Source organism: Neopelma chrysocephalum, unplaced genomic scaffold (genome assembly GCF_003984885.1).
Source record: "Neopelma chrysocephalum unplaced genomic scaffold, ASM398488v2 Primary Assembly neopelma1_182, whole genome shotgun sequence".
Classification (NCBI taxonomy): domain Eukaryota; kingdom Metazoa; phylum Chordata; class Aves; order Passeriformes; family Pipridae; genus Neopelma; species Neopelma chrysocephalum.
In genome coordinates, this window is record NW_020897844.1 from 921,510 (window position 1) to 939,218 (window position 17,709).

Below are 17,709 nucleotides of genomic sequence, written 5' to 3' on the forward strand. Positions count from 1 at the left end.
AGGCTGAGCTCAAGGCACAGCCTGGCAGGTGATGCTGGTCCCCGGCTGTAACTGGCACAGCAAAGCCAAGCCCCTGGCACCAGAGCCCCTCTGCCCACAGAGCTTTGCTCTCCTGGAGCCCCCAGTCCCATGGAGAGCCATGGGATGGGGGGAATACCCTTGGAAGAGCACAACTGAGCAGGACATGCAGCCTCTCTGGTCATATGATGTAACCCCATGCCCTCCCCAGGCTCTAAAATAGACCCTTTGGACCTGCCGGTCCTCAGAGGTGGCTGGTGGGGTGGTCAGACCCTTCCTTTGGAGCATCTGGCAGCTACGGACACTGCTCTTGTGGTCCACAGATCTCCAAATCCTGCCCTCTAATGCCTCTGGCACAAGCAAACACCAAATGTGCCCCATGTCAGCCCCAAACTCAATAACTCCCAGGGTGCCTTGCTGCCACTGAGCAGCCCAGCTCCAGGTCTGGGGGTCCTTCCCCACCCCCATGGCTGGGTTGGTGTTGGTGTGTTGGTGACACATTTTCCAGCCTGCTGAGCATCCAGACTGACCCGGTTCCTCCCAGTGCTCCCGACCAGGCCAGACCTCCAGCCAAAGTTGGGCAAGTGGCACAGATCCACGTCTGGAAATGTTTTCCACGTCCTTCTGCGGGGTGACTCTCACCGGAGCCGGTGCTGTTTCACCCCATCCCACTGCAGCCCCTCCATTGTGACCCCTCCCCACGCTGTATTTTGCTTTAGCCAAAAAACAGCTTTTTATTTTTCCAACTAAGAGGCAGATACAGATGGTCCGACTGCAGGAATCAGCCACTGCCACTGTGTCCCAAGTTCTGGGTAATCCTGGGATGAGCCTGTCCCTGCCATCAGTGCAAGGAGCTCTCCCGAGAGCCTTGGCCGTCCCCTGCACGGGCCACGTCCCCTCGTCTGGCAGCAACTCGTCAGGGCCAGAGGGGTCAGACGGCTTGGAAACGTCCCAGGGGAAGGGAAAAATGCATTTCCTCCCGATCCACTCCGACGAGTAGCAACTCAACTGGTACTAAACCGGATTAGGAGGAGAGTAGGTGAGGAGCCTTTGGCCCGCACTGAAGGAATTAATTATTAAGAAGTGCTAATTATCTTCTAATCACACGCAGCACAGGGGCCTCCAAGACACGGGATAAACCAGGCCAGGAAGCTGTGATGTTCCCTGGGATGCAAAGCCTTTTGACTCTGCTGTGTCCCCTCCTTTGGATGGGATTCAGCTCCCAGGAAAGGAATGTCAGGTTTGTCTGGGATGGACAGAGGGTCCCACTCGTGGGACTTCACAACTCCATCACGTCCTGATGGCACCCCTGGTGGCACCCCCAGAGTGGTCTCCAAGGTTTAGGGATGGGAATGAGGATCTGGGCGATTCCCTCCTCTCCTCCAGGCCGTGTTTGCTCCCTGTGGCAGTTCCCGGTGTGTATCCAGCCGTGGAAGCCAGCGGGGCCCTTCTCCCAGTGCTGCCACAATTAAAAAATAATCCCTTGCCTTAAAAAAAACCAACAGCCCAGATGCTGATGTGCTTAATTGGCCCCCCCGGAGGATTTACATCCCCAAAGCCCATCCTGGCACCGGCCTGCGGGTCCTTCCTGCCTCGCTGGGAAACAACGGATTCATTTATTTTCCTAAGAACAGCCAAACAACCGGTGCCCGGCTCACATGTGTCCCCTGGGTTGTGCACTCTCAGGGCCAGATCCTGCCCCCTGCTCCAGGGAGCTTGGCCTCATTAAAAGCACCATCTCCCCTGAACTTGGATGGCAGAGCCTCTGTGCTGAGGTCTGACATCCCCTTCCCTGCACTGCTCAAATCCCAGGAGACTCGAGGAGGTGGTGAGGCTCCTGCAAGCTCAGAGGTGCTCCCACAAGGATGGGCACTGTGAACATCACCCAAACGAAGCCAAATCTTTGTGTTGTGCCACGAGTGTTCCCACCTCTCCACTCAAAGCTTTCTTGAGGGCTCCAGAAATGGGGGAGATCCAGCTCCATGGCAGCTGGGCAGGGGGATACCCAGCTGGGCAGTGCCTGGCTGCCCCATGGGAATCCTCTCCTGGCAGCTTTCAGGGATTTGAGGCTTTTATTTGATTCAAGCAAGCTGCAATGTTGAACCTCCTGCAGGTGCCTCGGGGTGACCTGTTACCCCAGACCTGGGGAAGGTGTGAGCAGCTGTGGTGGTCTGTGCTGATGGTTTTAAGGTACAAATGGGTTTTAGCACCAAAGAAACCCCACAGCAGGAATCTGTGGTGCCCACACGGCTTCCATTGCAGTGGGGTGCCTTGCATGGAAATGTGCAGCCCTGTGGATGTAGAAAGCCAGGAATATACCATTTCCCAGTGTTTTCCACATATACTGCCTTCCTGGGGTGGCTTTTGGGGGCCTGGGCAGCCCTGCTGAAGTGGAGGTGTGAAAACAAAAGTTTAAAAGTTATTAAAAACTTTTTTAAAAAAGCCTTTTATACTCAGCTCCTGGATATGGGCTATATCTGCTGCCACTGGATCCCGCGGTTGCACTTCATCCCGTGCCCTCAGCAGAGCACTGGGAAGCTGGAGCCCTGCACCCCACGGCTGGAGGGACGGGCCGGGTGGTGGGAGGTGCAATGAGCTGTGTCCGGCCTCAGCGTCCTCATCCCCGGCTGAGCCGGGAGCTGCCCAGCTCTGTGCCACGGGGATGGAGGGAGGAGGATCCGGCTGGGCTTGGGATGAGATAACTCTGCCGGGCACCCAGTGGTGCAAGCGAGGAGCTCACAGCAGCCCTTGGCTGTTTTTCCCGGCGGAGATGGGGTCCCACACTGCGGGGCTGGAGGCACCGCGGGGATCTCCCACACTCCCTCTGACTTGTCCGGGGCATCGGGACCACCCGGGATGCGGAGGGAGCCGCGTGGGCGCTCTGCGGAGGGAGCCAGCCCATCCCCGAGGGGCTGCAGGGATGCCCCGGCCAGGCTGGGCACCGCTCCTGCCACTCCCACACTTCATGCCCGGATCTCCCTCCATCCCCAAACCCCTTCGCCTTCCCCAGGGGTCTGCAGGGACCTGCCACTGGCCAGTCTGGGCTCTGCTTTTGCCACCCCCCGCGTTTCACCCCCAAACGCTCCCGTCCTCCTCGGGGGTCTGCAGGGATGCCCTGGCCAGGCCGGGCAACCCCCCAGCTTCACCCCTGGACCCCACCACCCTTCCCGGGGGTCTGCAGGGATGCCCTGGCCAGGCTGGGCACCCCTTTTCCCACTCCCGCAGCTTCACTCCCGGACCCCCCGCCCCCGGGACGCGCTGCCGCGGGCGGAGCCCCCCCTGTCCCGGCACCCCCCGGCCACCGCCCCCCGGTCCCGCCGTGGGCCGGGCCCCGCTGACGCAGTGTCTGAGCCCGGCCGCGCACGCTTATTTTATTTTCTTTAACTTTTTCCCCCCCCTCCATCCTCCCCTCCCTCTCCCGCTCGCGTCCCTCCTCCTCCTCCTCCTCCTCCTCCTCCCCCATCCCCCGGTCCCCTCCCCGCCCCCGGCCCGGCAGGAGCGGCGCGGCCCGAGCGGAGCGGGCAGGGATGGGGATGGGGCGCGGCTCGGCGGGACCGCGGCCCCTCTGCCCCCCCCCGCGCCCCCCCCTCCGCGCCCCCCTCTGCTGCCTCCTCGGCCTCCAGCTGGTGCTCGGCGCTGCGCACCCAGGTGGGACCGCGCTCCCCTCCCTTCGCCCCCCTCCCGAGCTCCATTCCCGGGGGGAAAAAGGGTGGGGAGGGCTGGGGGACCCCCCCGGCCGGGCGGGGGGCGGCGGGACCCCGGCGGCGGGCGCAGGGCGGGGATGGGTTATGGGGGGGTTCGCCTCGTTCCATCGCCAGTGGGATCGCTCCGGTTTGTTTCCTCGCGGGATGTTTTATTTGCTCCTGCCGCGGTTCGTTTTCCTCCATCCCCCTCCGCTCGCCGTTCGTTCCGCCGCGTTTTGTTTTCTCCGCTCCGGCCGCGCCGCGTTTGTTTTCTCGCCGTGTTTTCTCGCCGCGTATTTCGCTCGCTTTTTTATCGCTCCGGGTGTAAAACTCCCCGCGCTCGGCGCCCGCCGAGCCCCGCGGAAACGCTTCCGCGGCCGCGGGAGGGGTCCGGGGGAGGCTCCGCCGACCCCCAGCCCCGCTCCGGCCCTTTGTCTCCCCGGGGAGGGCTGTTCGCGGAGGGGGAGGTCGGGAAGGGGCCGAAGGGGTTTGTTGGAGGTCTCCTCCCTCTCCCATCCTGACCCCCCCTCCCCTCTCCCGACGTGTTAATCCTATGGAAAAGTGCCCCCCCGGGGCCCGAGTGCGTTTTTCCAAACTTTTCTTTTTGTAACTTCTCACGCTAAAGTCAACGGGTTGTATTTTTTTTTTAACCTTCTGAAGACACCGTGAACCAGACACCGGAGGCTCCTTGGGACTGCCCCTGGAATTGCCATTTGAGACACTTTTTATCCCGGGATAGTCCAGCCCTGAAGCAAGGAACTGCTTTTGGGGCTTCCTTGAATTATTTTGGCCCCATTGAGAAAACTTTTAAAAATGAAAAAAAAAAAGCAGCAGAATTGGCTACTTCTGCCTGAAAATAACAACAGTAAACCCTTGGCCTATTTTATTAGAGCACATTTAGCAAATCCAAAGCAGATTTGGAAGCGGCAGCACGGGAGGGCACTGCTCCTCTCCTCCCCCCTTGCCCTCCCTTTCCCCTCTCCCCCCAGTCCCGCAGCGCCTGGGGCTGAGCATCCCGAGGGGAAAACGAGGAGTCATGGACACGGTGCCGGTGGGCAGCAATCCCATGCCAGGCAAGGGATCCGTCCTGGGATCAGAGGAGAAACTGCTGGTCAGGGAGGTGGAGAAAGGAGGAGGTGATGAGGAGACCCCCGTGCCCCGAGGTGCTTGGAGGAGCCGTCGACTTTCCGCAGCTGAATTCCTGTTAAACCTCCCCATAATTTACTTGAGGGCCGTGAATTCCTCCTTCTGTGGGTTTTGAGGGGGCTGCTTGATTTCAGCAGGGCTTTGCTACCTCTGAGGGCCGGTTCTGGCTGTTTCATCCTAAAAAATGTCGGTGGGATCCAGGTCTGGCGATCCCGAGGACAGAGGCACCTCTGTCCTGGAGGTGAGACGGGAGCGGGGTGGGAACCGACCCCGTGCAGGGGCTGGGAGAGGAACAAGGCGGCTTTCAGAGGCCTCCAGCCACAGGGCCAAGTCACTCGTGCCTTGCTGGTGCTGAGCACCCTCAGCTCGTCCCCCTCCCCATCCCCATCCCCGCTTTTGGCTGCTCCCCCCACCATCAGCCCTGGCTCCAACCCAGTGAGTGAAGGGGTCAGGGATGGCACCAATGGAAGTGCCACATCCAGTGCACCAGGCTGGGTTTGCAGCTCGGGAAGGATCCTCACGGGGATTTTGGGATGGGGATGGAGTAGTCCCAAGAGCCCCTTGTTTGCAAGGACACCGCCGGCAGTGTCTGTCCTGGCCAGGCAGCGCTGCTTCCCGTGGGGAGCTCTTGCTTCCTCGAGGGGTTTGTGCCAGACTCCTACCTCCAGGGAAAAAATCTCCTCCACCAGGAAAGCTGGAGTGGTTCTTCTGGCAGGAGGTTTGGGGCTCCTTGCTGGGATATCACCTCCCACTGCCCCTTGTGCCCATCCTGGGGAAACCGAGGCAGCAGCTCCTGTCCCGATGTGGCTGCAGGCAGGACAAGGTCCCTGTGTGGATGCTGGGATTTGCTGCTGGATCATCTTCCCACCTGTCCAGTGCCCAGCGTGGGACCTGCCGTGTGGGCTTTGCATCGAGGGAGGGGACGAAAGGGACTCGGGAAGAATTTACAAAAAACAGAGCAGCCCTTGCATGAATTTCCCCCCTCCCCGTTTTCATCTTTCTGATGGAAATAGGTTGTTGCACGGCAAATGCAGCCCCAAGAAATTATAACTCGGTCTTCTTTGGATTATTTTGGGAGCAGGAAAGGGGAACAGAGGTGGTGGCTTTGCTGCTCAGAGCCTGGCAGGGGACAGCGGGGACCTCGCCGGCGCCTGCAGCAGCAGCCGGGAAGCGGCAGCGGGGCCAGGGACGGTTCTTGCGCAAGAACGACAAGAGTGAGAAGCAAAAGAGATTTATTTTAACCTTCAGAGCAAAGCTGTCCCCTTCCCCCAAAGCCACCCTGCTGGTGGGGGGGCCCTGGGAGGTTTCCCATGGGAAGGTGCTCCTTGTGGGCACGTGTGGAGGCATTTTCAGGCGTGAGGTCCTGGTGATGGTTAAAGCCACGTTGCAGGTTTTTCTCTCCCTGGCTTTATTCCTGGCTGGATTTTGCACCTTTCCCTGCAGGGCAGAGGCACTCTGCTGCATTCCCTCTTCCTTAAGTGTTTTCCAGGGAAACTTTTTGCCCCCAGATCAAAGCAAATGTCTGCTGAGGGGGTGTAATTCCTGTCTGCTAAAGCATCTTTTCCAGCTGATAAATCCATCACGGGAGACTCTGATCCCGGTGCCTCAGTGGGTGCTCGGAGCAGGAAGGGAAGGGTTTTGCCCAGCTCTGCTGGAGGTCTCATCATTGCCCAGGGGATCATTGTGCCCTGCTCAGCTCCACCAGTGTGGATGGATCCCTGGTGGGAGTGGAAGCAGTGCCCTCCCACCCACCCACCCACCCATTCCAGCCCATCCCGACCCAGCGTTTCTCCAAGGTTGTTTAAGCAATTTGTAGGATTTGGTTCCTCACGTGCGGCCGAGGAGCAGGATTTTAATTAATTTGAACCGTGCGGAGCCTGCGGAGCATCGACATTTTTGTCATTCCTAAGATTGCTCGGAGCCCAAAAGAGCCACACAGATGCTCTTGTTCTTAAAGGACCCATCTTTAGTTAATTAAGGATTAGAAAATGATTAGTGGATTGCCTTGTGAATTCCTGGGAGCACTGCTTAGCCCAGGAGTGAAGGGTTGGCTCTTTGCAGGGGGCACAGGGTATTTTCCAGTACCATCCCCATCCCACTGCTCAGTCCTGCACTGCTCCTTGTGATGTCACAACTGGGATGGAAATGGGACTTGCCATGTTTGCAGGATGGTGCTGAGATGGGAGTGGGGAGGTTGAGCCTTTCCCTTTCCTCCCCCCAAATCCAGACTTGGGCTCTGCAGTAACGGCCCCATTTACCCCAGTAATGCCTGGTCTGGGAGTGCTGGGCATGAGGCAAAGGACACCCAGGGGGGATTTTCATGGGAAATATCATTTCAATTAACAAAAAAAGCTGTGGGACACCAAGGGCTGCCCCGAGTGGTGTGGATGTGCTTGGGTTTGGTGAAATTTGGGATCCCGCTCCAGAGCGATGGCACTGCTTAGGGAAGTAATACTGGGAGTGGTGCTGGAGAAACAAGGGAAGAGAAATCTATGGATCTTTGATCTGTTTTTTGCCGGGAGTTTCTTTAGTAGTTTTGAAAAATTTGATAAGTCTTCAGCCAATTGTGCTGGAAGCACCATGTGTATGGGGACATGTCAGGGGTGTCCTGCACTTCACCTCACACCCCTGGAGGTGGCCACCACACCAGTTTGCTGGCCAGGGGGTCTGTGGTTCTGGTGGATGAGCAGATGGGGGTGGTCAGAGGAGCCAGGGCCAGAGCAGTGCCCGGGCATGGCACTGCCAGGGGGGGTGTTTGCCTACTGTGTCCTGGGAAGGGGCCTTCACTGCTCCCACTGTGGCCTCCGTGGGTCCGTCACGCTCCTCCATCCCGCCTGGAGCCTGTTGGATGCTGCTGCCTTCCTCTGCATTCCTGGGAAGTCAGCACCTCTGGATGCGTGCAGCCGCCTCTGGGCTGGAGCCTGGGCCAAGTCTGGGGAGAAATGGGAGAAAGTTTCCATCCTTCTCCTCTTTGTTGGATGTCAGAGGGCGGATGCTGAGCCCCCCATCTTCCTTGTCCCTGGGTGAGTCCCTTGAGCTGCCCAGTGAGCATCCCCCATGGAATGCATTTATGTGTGTGTCCCAGGCAGGGTGCAGGGAGAATGGGCTTCTCAGTGTCTGCAGAGAGGCTGAAGTGAAGGCTGTGGCCCTCATCCAAGCCCTTCCCCAGGCAGAGGGTGGTAGGTAGCTGGCGGTGGCGCGGCCAAGTGAGGAGCTCGTCTCGTCCAGCTCCCACCATATAAACAGCAGCTCCTCTCCTCCAGCCAAGAGGAGTTCCTCAGCTCCAAGTGCACATCCTGCTGCTCCATACCCCCAACCAGGCCATCAGGAGCTTCACTTTCTTCCCCCTAACAAGAGATCTGCTCCTTATTCCTGGAGGTTTAGTTTTAAAAAACAAAAAAACCCAACAACCGCCCTCCTTTATTCTGGAGCTTGGCTTGGAGCACCCAGAGCTGCCTCTGGAGGAGCCTGGCCCCAGCTGAGCCCCAGGGATGTGCTGGGCTGGGTGAATCTGTGGGATGTCAGGCAGCATCTGGTGCAAACTTCTAATTTAGGAGTGTTGGAGGTGGGAGGTTGTGTCTGCCCCGGGCTCTGGAGCAGATGGGAGTGTGGCCGGTGCCCTTCCTGAGCCAGAGGCTGCCGGCGTGTCTGGGGCTGCTGGTACAGCTCTATTTCCTTCCCTTTTATTTTTTATTCAGTCTGAAGTTCCCCTTTAAGCAGTTCCATGGAGATTCTGATGCCAGAAGCAGCTCAGGAGGGAGGTAGAGCCATGACACCCTTCCCACGGGTGGGGATGCTCTCATGTCCTGCGGTCGATGGCAGCAGGGGATGCTCCAGCTCTGCTGTTGGGAGCTCCCACGAGCACAGCTGCTGCTTTTATCACTTCCCAGCCCTCAGGGGGATGCACAGGCTCCTTCCTGGGGCCAAAACTTTTGCTGCCCTTCGTGGCAATGGCTGTGCTTTTGCTCTTCTCCACAAGGAGACCGTGGGGATGGTGTCAGCTGGACTGACAGCTGGGGGTAACACCAGGGCTTTGCTGGGAACCTCTTTGCAGGACAGGGGTTTTCATCTAGAGGAGTATTTCATCCAGTAATATGGAGCTGAGGCTTGGTCTCTCCCCATCCCAGGAGTTCTCTCCCCTCCTCAGGGCTGTGCAGGCTGGGCCTGGCAGGGGATCTCTCAGGCAAAACCCTCCTGTGTTCAATGAGCAGCAATTATTGGTTCTTCACAGAATCCCAGAGTGGTTTGGGTTGGAAGGGACCTGAAAGCCCACCCAGTGCCACCCCCTGCCATGGGCAGGGACACCTTCCACCAGCCCAGGTTGCTCCAAGCCCCATCCAACCTGACCTTGGACACTTCCAGGGATCCAGGGGCAGCCACAGCTTCTCTGGGCAACCTGGACCAGGGCCTTCCCACCCTCCCAGGGAACAATTTCTTCCCGATATTTTTTCTAAACCTGCCCTCTGTCAGGAGGAAGGAGGAAACCATTCCCCCTTGTCTTGTCACTCCAGGCCCTTGTCCCAAGTCCCTCCCCAGCTCTCTTGGAGCCCCTTTAGGCACTGGAAGAAGCTCTTGAGGTTTTCCTGAAGCCTTTTCTGATCCAGGCTGAACAACCCCAGCTCTCTCAGCCTATCTGTGGGGGTTTTTTTGTCTTCTTTTTCTGTTGTTTTTTTTTTTTATTCCAGGGGGGTTTTGCTTCTCTGTTGCAATCCCCCACACTTGGTCCATCCCCATCTTGTTTACTGTGTAATGAGCTCTCACTTCCCACAGCTTTTCTTCCATCAGTGCCATGTGGGTTTTGGAGCCCTTCCTTACCCTTGGGCAGCAATAACGGGCTGAAAAGCTGGTGTTTTGGAGCAGGTGACGTGGGGCTGAGGTGCCCTGTTTTCTAGTGGGTGAGAGCACGTGGCATGAGGAGGTTTGGGCTGAACAGGGGTTTGTTTCTGCACCACGTGAGTGAAGGGACCTGATGGGTACAACTTTTGCCTGGGCTCCCAAATCTTTGTGAAGGTGTTTGTTGGCACTGGGGTCTGCAGGCCCTGAGGGAGCTCCTGGAGAAGGGAGCTCCTGGGTCTTGGAGCCCTGATGGAGCTGGGGCACCACGTGGGCTTTGAGGCTTTGCTGCCTGCGCTGGGTGGTTTGGAGCAAATCACATCCATGGTGTGTCTGCAGCACAGGGACCTCCAAGGAGGGGATCAGACCCGAGGAGGGGATCACACCCGTGGCTCTGTGTGTGCTCAGCCTCCTGCACAAGTGCCGTGAGCTCCTGTGGTGGTTTGAGACCCTCAGAAATCCAATCTCCAAGTTCAAGCCCCCCTCCCACAATTTGCCCCAGTGTGAGAGGGTTTTCAGACAGAACACAACTACTCAGCACTGGGGGAAGGGGAAAATGCAAGGTTTATTTACATACAAATAAAGGGGAGCCCCGAGTGAGAACAAGGGCAGGGAGCACCTTCTCTGGGGTGGGTGAAGGACGGGGCTGAGGCCCAGAGCTGCTCGAGGGGCTCTGCCATCACTTGGGAGCCCAGGGGCTGGCAGGGGTGTGGGCACAGAGCCTCCCAACACTGCTGTGCTGGAGCCAGCATTCCCCTTGGGCTGCCACGAGCCAGAGCCCTGGAGCTGCTCCAGCCTGGGATAACCAGGGTTGGGGGCCAGGCCTCTCTTAAATTTGCTCCCTGCATTTGTTGCTGGTGATGGGAGGGTGACAGATGCCCTGGAGCAGGGACACTCTGGGTGTCCTGGTGTGGGTGACCAGGCAGGGTGGTGCTGAGGGTGCCCATCCCTGTTGTGCTGCAGGGCTTTCTATGTTTGCCACCACCTCTGCCCCCTGGAGCCTCCCCAGCCCCGTGGCCTCTCTCATCTGGTGCTGCCCACATTCCCCAAAATTGCAGGTTGTGAAGCTTTCCTTATTTGCTGGGGACTGTTGTGGGGAGGGTTGAGCTGAGTTCCCTGGGTTCAGGCTTCCTGCTGGCTGAGAACTTGCTTTTTTTTTGATTAAGGAAAAAGAACCTGCTGCCAGGTGTGGGGTGTAAAAGCTGCCTTGAGGGCTGCCCCTAAGGGTGGCAGCTTCTTCATCCCTGCAGCCTTCAGCCAGCAGTGCCAAGGCCAATTTCTCCTGCTGATTTCCCACATGGAGAGTGTTCCTGCAGGCAGAGCTGGTGTCCAGCTCTTACCTCAGCTCCCCCCTGTCCCCACCATCACTCTGCCTTGTAGCACTGACTGGTTTCCATGGTCCCACCAGTAAGCCAGAAGCAGCATCCCAGTGGCTCCATGGCTGGGATAAGGCACTGTCCTTGCTGGAAGCATGTGGGTTTTCCCTTTGTTTTCATTGTTCCTCTCCAGAGGAGGAAAAGAAGGAGGAGGAGGAGCAGGATGTGATGGAGCAGAGCTGCTCTGAGCAGGCCCTGCTGGAAAGATGAAGGATGGAGGAGGGAGAGGCACAGGAGGCACAGGGTGCCCACCCCAGCCCTGGCTTAGCTTTGGTGATTCCAGGCAGAGCATCCAGCAGGATTGCATTTTCCAGTGCTCTTTGTCCCATGCCAGAGGGCAGCTCCTATCTGGGAAGGATCTGGGGTTGCTGTGGGTGGGTTTCCATGACTGGAGGGTGGTTGGGAAGCTCTGCCTGTGGGATTTCAGGTCTGCTGGTGGGTGCCAAAACCTGAGGAGCTGTGGAGGGCAGGCCCTAGAAGGGATGGGGACATTCCCAGCTCCTCTGGAGCTGCCTCCTACAAGGGTTGGGTTTGCTCTGCAGGATACCAGGTTGGACAAAGGGATTCATAAAGGGATTTACTTTATAGTAAAAGCATTTTATATTAATTGTAGCACATTTTTAGTTATACATAGAAGGGAGATGTATATTAAAAAAAAAAACACCAAAAAAAGCCTGCCAAACTTGCTTCTATTATTTGTACAGCAAGAAATGGACAGTTTATATCCATGTTGTATGGCATTATTATTTTTTTTCAGCCATATGTCCATCTATTTAAAAATTGCTGGCAATGATTTTTATCTATGAAAAATTAGAGAGCATAATTACAGTTATAAACTCATCCCATCCCCCCCAACTCCACATCCATCCCGGGGTCAGGGAGGCTGAACACTCAGTGCATCAGGGACCTGATGGTGGCAGTGCACAGTGGTTTTGCAGGGGGAGAAGCTGGAAGTGCTGAGGGGGTGGATCTTTCCCATTCCTCTGTGGCCCAGGGGAGGTTGGGGACACGCTGGGTGGCCTCTGCTGCCTTCTTTGAGCTGGGGGGGGGCCTCGTGCTGAGCTGCCTGCAGCGGGCGGGGGCAGCCCGGAACCCTCACCCTGTAATTTTCTACCTCCAGCTCTTCTCTTTTTAGAGTAAAATGATATTTTGTGCCTTTCTGGCCCTGGGCCTGCCCCCTTCAGTCTGGACAGCTTCCTCTGAGCACTGTGAGCATGGCCCTTGCCCTGGCATGGTGCTGCCAGCCCTGACATAGCACTGGGCACCCCAACACCATTCCTGGGTTGGTTCCAGGGCTTTTCCAAGCTGATGTTAATTTTTCTTGTAAAGCCAAGCTCAAAGATAGGTGAGGGCTCAAAGGAGGGTGTCCCATACCTGACCCTGGCCGTGGTGATGTTCACAGTGGAGCAGCTTTTCCTATTCCAAAGACCAAACTGCCACTGTTTGGCTCCTTGCAGAGCAATGTGGCATCAACCTGTGCCCCAGGGAGGCCTCATCCTGCCCCAGTGCTGGTGCTTGGGTCCAGTGGGTCATGGCAGTGATGCTGCATCACCCAAAACTGCTGAAAGACCCCCTCATGTCCCCAGTGCTGAGGGGAGCTCCCCCCCCTCGCTGCAGGTGGGAAGGGGAGAGAGTTGGGCTGGGAATGCCATGGATGGTGCTGGGGAGGGGATGGGCTGCTCTCCTGCTGTCCAAGTCAGGATCAGGCCAGTTCCAGTTGGGAAGACACCAGCACCAGTTTAAGGGACCTGAGCTTCTGCCAACCAGAACGCCCTGCCTGCATTTTTGCTTGTCTTCTTACTTGTCCTGATTTGATAAATATTTTCAGTGAAATTAAGTGTTTCCCTTGAATTAAATGAAGCCCTGCAAACAGGCTTCATTGTTTGTTTATTTGACATCATCACCGGTATCATCTGGGCTGGGGAACAGGCCTTTGACATCATTTCTGTCCTGGAGCCGGGTGGATGCTGGAGCTCCCAAGTGCAATGGGGGTGTCTGTCTTCCTCCATTTATTTTTCCCTTTCAGACAAGGCAAGGAAGTTCCCTGAGCTGAGCTGTTTGTCGCTCGAATGTGCAGGAGCCTCCTGTAACAACAGAGCTGGGGCAGGGTGAGGCTGGGGGGGGAAGTAGGAAATGAAAACCTTTTCAGCCCAAAAAATTCCTACAATGGCAAAAAACCAAAGCAAACCAAAGCTAAATATAGCGGGGCCCGTGAGCTCGCTTGGACTTCTGGTGAACGCTTGTGGTGGAAAAAAATGGGTCGTTTTAAAACAAAAAAAAAAGAACAACAGAAGTGGTGCTGTTGATGTGGTGCTTTGGGCAGCTTCTTGCTGGGGCACTGGGGGAGGTCAAGGTGGTGAGGAGCCCTGGGGCAGATTTTTAGCTTAGAAACATTCACTGGAAGAAATAAAGTGTCCCTTAAAAATGGCACGTCAGCTGGAGCAGCGAGTCCCAGTGTGATGTCTGGGATTTACTGGTTTGTACAGGTTTTGGGATGGGGCCACATGGTGGGGTGGGACCAAGGTGATGCTGGGATCAGGGAATTGCTGTGGGGATACAGGGTTGGCCCATGGGATGTATGTGGAGCTGGGGTTGAGCTCAGCCTGTCCCCCCTCCACGGCTGCGTTTTATCTGCTGGCAGTGACTCCCCTCGCTCAGCTCCCGCCTCCCAACACCTGGGCTGGGATTCCAGAGGGTCCTGTATGGGCTGGGGCTGTACAGGCATTTTCCATCACAGGCAGGGAGACCTTCTCCCATCATTGCTGTCTGCTTTGCAGCTTTCAGCAGGTCCCCAGACACCCCCAGCACTGATGGACGCGCTCCCCGTGTCCCTGCTTTGTTTTCCTCAGCCTGGAGCAGATGGCTGGTGCTGAAGCCATTGGCTCCTCCAGCACTGGCACAGGCTCCTTGCAATGCCTGGGAATGCTGTGGCCAAGTGCTGCCCACAGGAGCTCAGTTTTGAACCACTCCAGTGATGTGGTGAGCGTGGGTGAGTTCTCTGCTCTGGCTCCGAGGCCTGATAGCCACACTTGGTGATGCCACCCTGGGTGCAGACGCCCACCCCTGTCACCCTGCTTGGAGTCCATCACCCAGGGACAGGCGTCGGGGCAAACTCTGTGTCAGTGCTGCAGGAAGCAGGTCCCAGGGATGCACCCAGACCTTGCTGTGCGCGGAGCCAGGATGTCCTGTCGGGGCTGGAGGTCATGCATGGCACGTGCTGAGTCGCCAGCGATGCTTCATCCCTCCCCATTTGTTTCTTCCCCAGACTCCAAGGTCTTCCTCATCTACAACACGGGCTCCCAGGGCTGCCTGGAGACCAAGGACTCGCTGGTGCGACTGGCCAAGGGCTGCAACGGCAGCGCCCCGGCCCAGCAGTGGAAATGGGTCTCCCGAAACCGCCTCTTCAACGTGGGGGCCATGCAGTGCCTGGGGGTGTCGTGGCACGGGGGGAACAGCACGGCGGGGCTGCACCCCTTGGCCACCTACGAGTGCGACCGCGAGTCGGTGAACATGCGCTGGAGCTGCCGCGGGCTCGGCGAGCAGCTCTCGCAGCACCTCGGCGCCCGCCCCGCCAACGCCTCCCTGGACAGGGGGGACCAGGCACGTGGCTCGCAGTGGAGGACGTACGGCACCGAGGAGGACCTGTGCTCCGTGCCCTACTCTGGTAATGCCCCCTTGGGCGCCGTGTTGTGCCATAACCCAGCCCCAAATGTGAGCGGAGGCCGCGGTGCTGCGGCGGGCGGGTCCTGCTCGGTGCCAGCTCGCTGGGGCTGCAGAACCAGGCAGGATGGGGCTGGTGGGAGCGGGGCAGCCTCTGGGCACCCCTTGCCCCCCACACCACCCCAAACCTCCCTCCAGCCCTGTAGACACGGCCTCAAGCAAGGGCTCCTCTTCTCCCCCAGAGATTTACACCATCCAGGGCAACTCCCACGGGAAGCCCTGCACCATCCCCTTCAAGTACGACAACCAGTGGTTCCATGAGTGCACCAGCACGGGCAGGGAGGACGGGCACCTCTGGTGTGCCACCACCCAGGACTACGGCAAGGACGAGCGGTGGGGCTTCTGCCCCATAAAGAGTAAGTAGGGGGACACATTCCACGGGGAAAAGCAGGAACCCCGTGCCCATCCCTCCTGGGGGTTTTTCTTCCTCTGTCTTTACGTCCTGCCTCGTCCCTCCTCCTGCCAGCAGCCTGCAGTGCTGGAGCAGCAGGTTGTGGGGTTCACGGGGTTATTGGGGTATTTTGGGTGTGTTGGGTGCTCACCCTGCTCGTCCCCGCAGGCAACGACTGCGAGACTTTTTGGGACAAGGACCATCTCACCAACAGCTGCTACCAGTTCAACTTCCAGTCGACGCTGTCGTGGAGGGAGGCCTGGAATAGCTGTGAGCAGCAAGGGGCCAACCTGCTGAGCATCACCGAGATCCACGAGCAGACCTACATCAACGGTGAGGTCGTGGCAGCCTGGCTGTGCCTGGTGGCACCGTGGGCATTGCCACTGCCAGGTTGCTCTGCCTGCCCCGGGTGGTTGGTTTTGGGGGGATGACAGGCTGGAGACTGAGCTGGGGTTGGGGAGACTGATCCTGCCCCTCTCTGGCTGTGTTGGCTCAGGGCTCCTGACTGGGTACAGCTCCACGCTCTGGATTGGGCTCAACGACCTGGACATCAATGGAGGCTGGCAGTGGTCAGACAACTCGCCCCTCAAGTACCTCAACTGGGAGAGTGGTGAGATGGGGGGGGTCGTGGTGGTGACAGGGGGCTGGGGAACAACCTGTGACCACCAGAGATGGCCACGTGGCAGGGGAGGTGGCCTGGGCTGCTGCAGGGTGTCCCCTCACTGCCTGAGGACAGAGAGCCCCAGGGGGCATTGGAGCAAGCTGGGACATCTGTGGAGCTGGAGAGGTGACACAGGGTGCTGAGGGGGAATCGGCCTTGTGCAAACCCTCGGTGGTCCCGCGGATAACCTGGGTTGATGTTCCTTGCTTGGAACGTTGCACCCCTGCTTAGTGCTGGAGTGTGGCTGAGGGGAGTCCCCAGCTGCAGACACCCCTCCCTGACCCTGAGGTGCTCAGGGAGCAGAAGGACCCAGAAACACCCTTGGGGGCAGTGATGCCCTCGCAGGAGGTTTGGGGACAGGCAGGAGCAGTTCAGGTCTGGTATCGTGCCCCCCCAACTGCCACCTGGGCACACGGGGTCACATCTTATCATAGAAAATAACGAAATAAATGGGGTTTTACTGCTGCTGGAGCGGGGAGAGCTGCCTTGGTGGCTCCTCAGCAGCCTGTCCCCCCTCACCCCACTCTCCAGACCAGCCTGACAACCCCAGCGAGGAGAACTGTGGGGTGATCCGCACCGAGTCCTCGGGGGGGTGGCAGAACCGCGACTGCGGCATCGCCCTCCCCTACGTGTGCAAGAAGAAGCCCAACGCCACGGCCGACCCCTTCCTGACGGGTGAGCAGGGGCAGGAGCAGCACCGGGAACGGGCACACCGGGCGTGCTCCCACCCTGCCACGGCCAGGGGATGCTGCCCATGGAGGTGCCCGTGGTGTCCCCAGCCTGCCCTGGGTGTGCAGAGCAGGGGTTGAGCTCCTCAGGGTTGCCAAGGTTTGGGAAAGGTCATCTCCAAGAAGCGCTCGGTGCCATTCCAGGTTGGGTGGTGAGGGAGGGACAGAGAGCAGCGGGTCCCCAGGGAGGGGGTGCTGTGTGCTCTGCTCTGCCCTTGCTCCTCTGCAGACGGGAGGGATTTGGTTTGTCCCCAGAGCTCTGAAGCCGCCATTCCCTCACCTTGCCACTGCCTGTTACATTTTGGCCGTGGCTTTCCCACCGCGGCTTTGGCTCGTTGTGCTGAGCACCCCGTGGGACTGCGGCCCCTTCCCTGCCAAGGACGGGGCTGGAGGGTTGGCAGGAGCCCTCAGGCTGCCTTGTGTCCTGCCAGACTCGTGGTCGGAGGTGAAGGTGGACTGCGAGCCCAGCTGGCAGCCCTTCCAGTCCAACTGCTACCGGCTGGTGGGAGAGAAGAAGAGCTGGCAGGAGGCAAAGAAGACCTGCCTGCGGAGTGGGGGGGACCTGGTCAGCATCCACACCCTCTCCGAGCTGGAATTCGTCACCAAGCAGATCAAGCAAGGTGAGGAGGAGCCCGCTGTGCCAGCAGCCCCCTTCCCATCCGGTTATGGGGTCCATGGGAACGTCCCTGGGCGTGCTGGAGGCTGCAGAGTTCACTTTGTGGCTGTGCAGGGAGTGGAGGCCCCAGGCTGGGAGGTGATGTATTCCTTGGAGGAGCCCGTAATCCGGGTGCATCCCCCTTCCAGCAAATGTGAAAGCTGTTCCCAGGAGCCTGCAGTGCCAAGGAAAAACTACACAGCTGCAGCTGGGAATGGTGCTGGTCCCAGCTGGTTAGTGTAGGAAAAGATGAGGAAACAAAAGTCCTGCTGGACTTGCTGGAGGAGACCAGCAACGAGCCATAGGAGGGTGGAGCAAGGAGGGGAAATGCTGGAGCCTCCAAGCTGGGAGCAGACTGGGACGGGATGGAAGGGAATGGTTGAAAACCAGTAGCTCACTGGACCTGAGCCTGCAGGGCTTTTACATTCTGCTGCTGCCAGCTGCTCTCTGAAAGCTGCTGGCAAATGTCCCTGTGTTTCCCACTCTGGGGGTCCATGT

At 58.4% G+C, this 17,709-nt stretch overlaps 1 protein-coding gene across 1 annotated transcript in view; it reads left to right on the forward strand.

Annotated features, from left to right (window-relative positions):
* Positions 1 to 3,547: 3,547 nt before the first annotated feature.
* The window catches only part of MRC2 (mannose receptor C type 2), a 25,644-nt gene continuing 11,482 nt past the window's right edge, over positions 3,548 to 17,709 (forward strand). Inside the window, exons 1-7 of the mRNA XM_027702293.1 lie at positions 3,548 to 3,666; positions 14,322 to 14,720; positions 14,959 to 15,132; positions 15,336 to 15,500; positions 15,664 to 15,777; positions 16,360 to 16,503; positions 16,988 to 17,334. Of these exons, the coding sequence (XP_027558094.1) occupies positions 3,552 to 3,666; positions 14,322 to 14,720; positions 14,959 to 15,132; positions 15,336 to 15,500; positions 15,664 to 15,777; positions 16,360 to 16,503; positions 16,988 to 17,334 (1,458 nt within the window). The 5' untranslated portion in view covers positions 3,548 to 3,551. The remainder of the gene's footprint in view (positions 3,667 to 14,321; positions 14,721 to 14,958; positions 15,133 to 15,335; positions 15,501 to 15,663; positions 15,778 to 16,359; positions 16,504 to 16,987; positions 17,335 to 17,709) is intronic.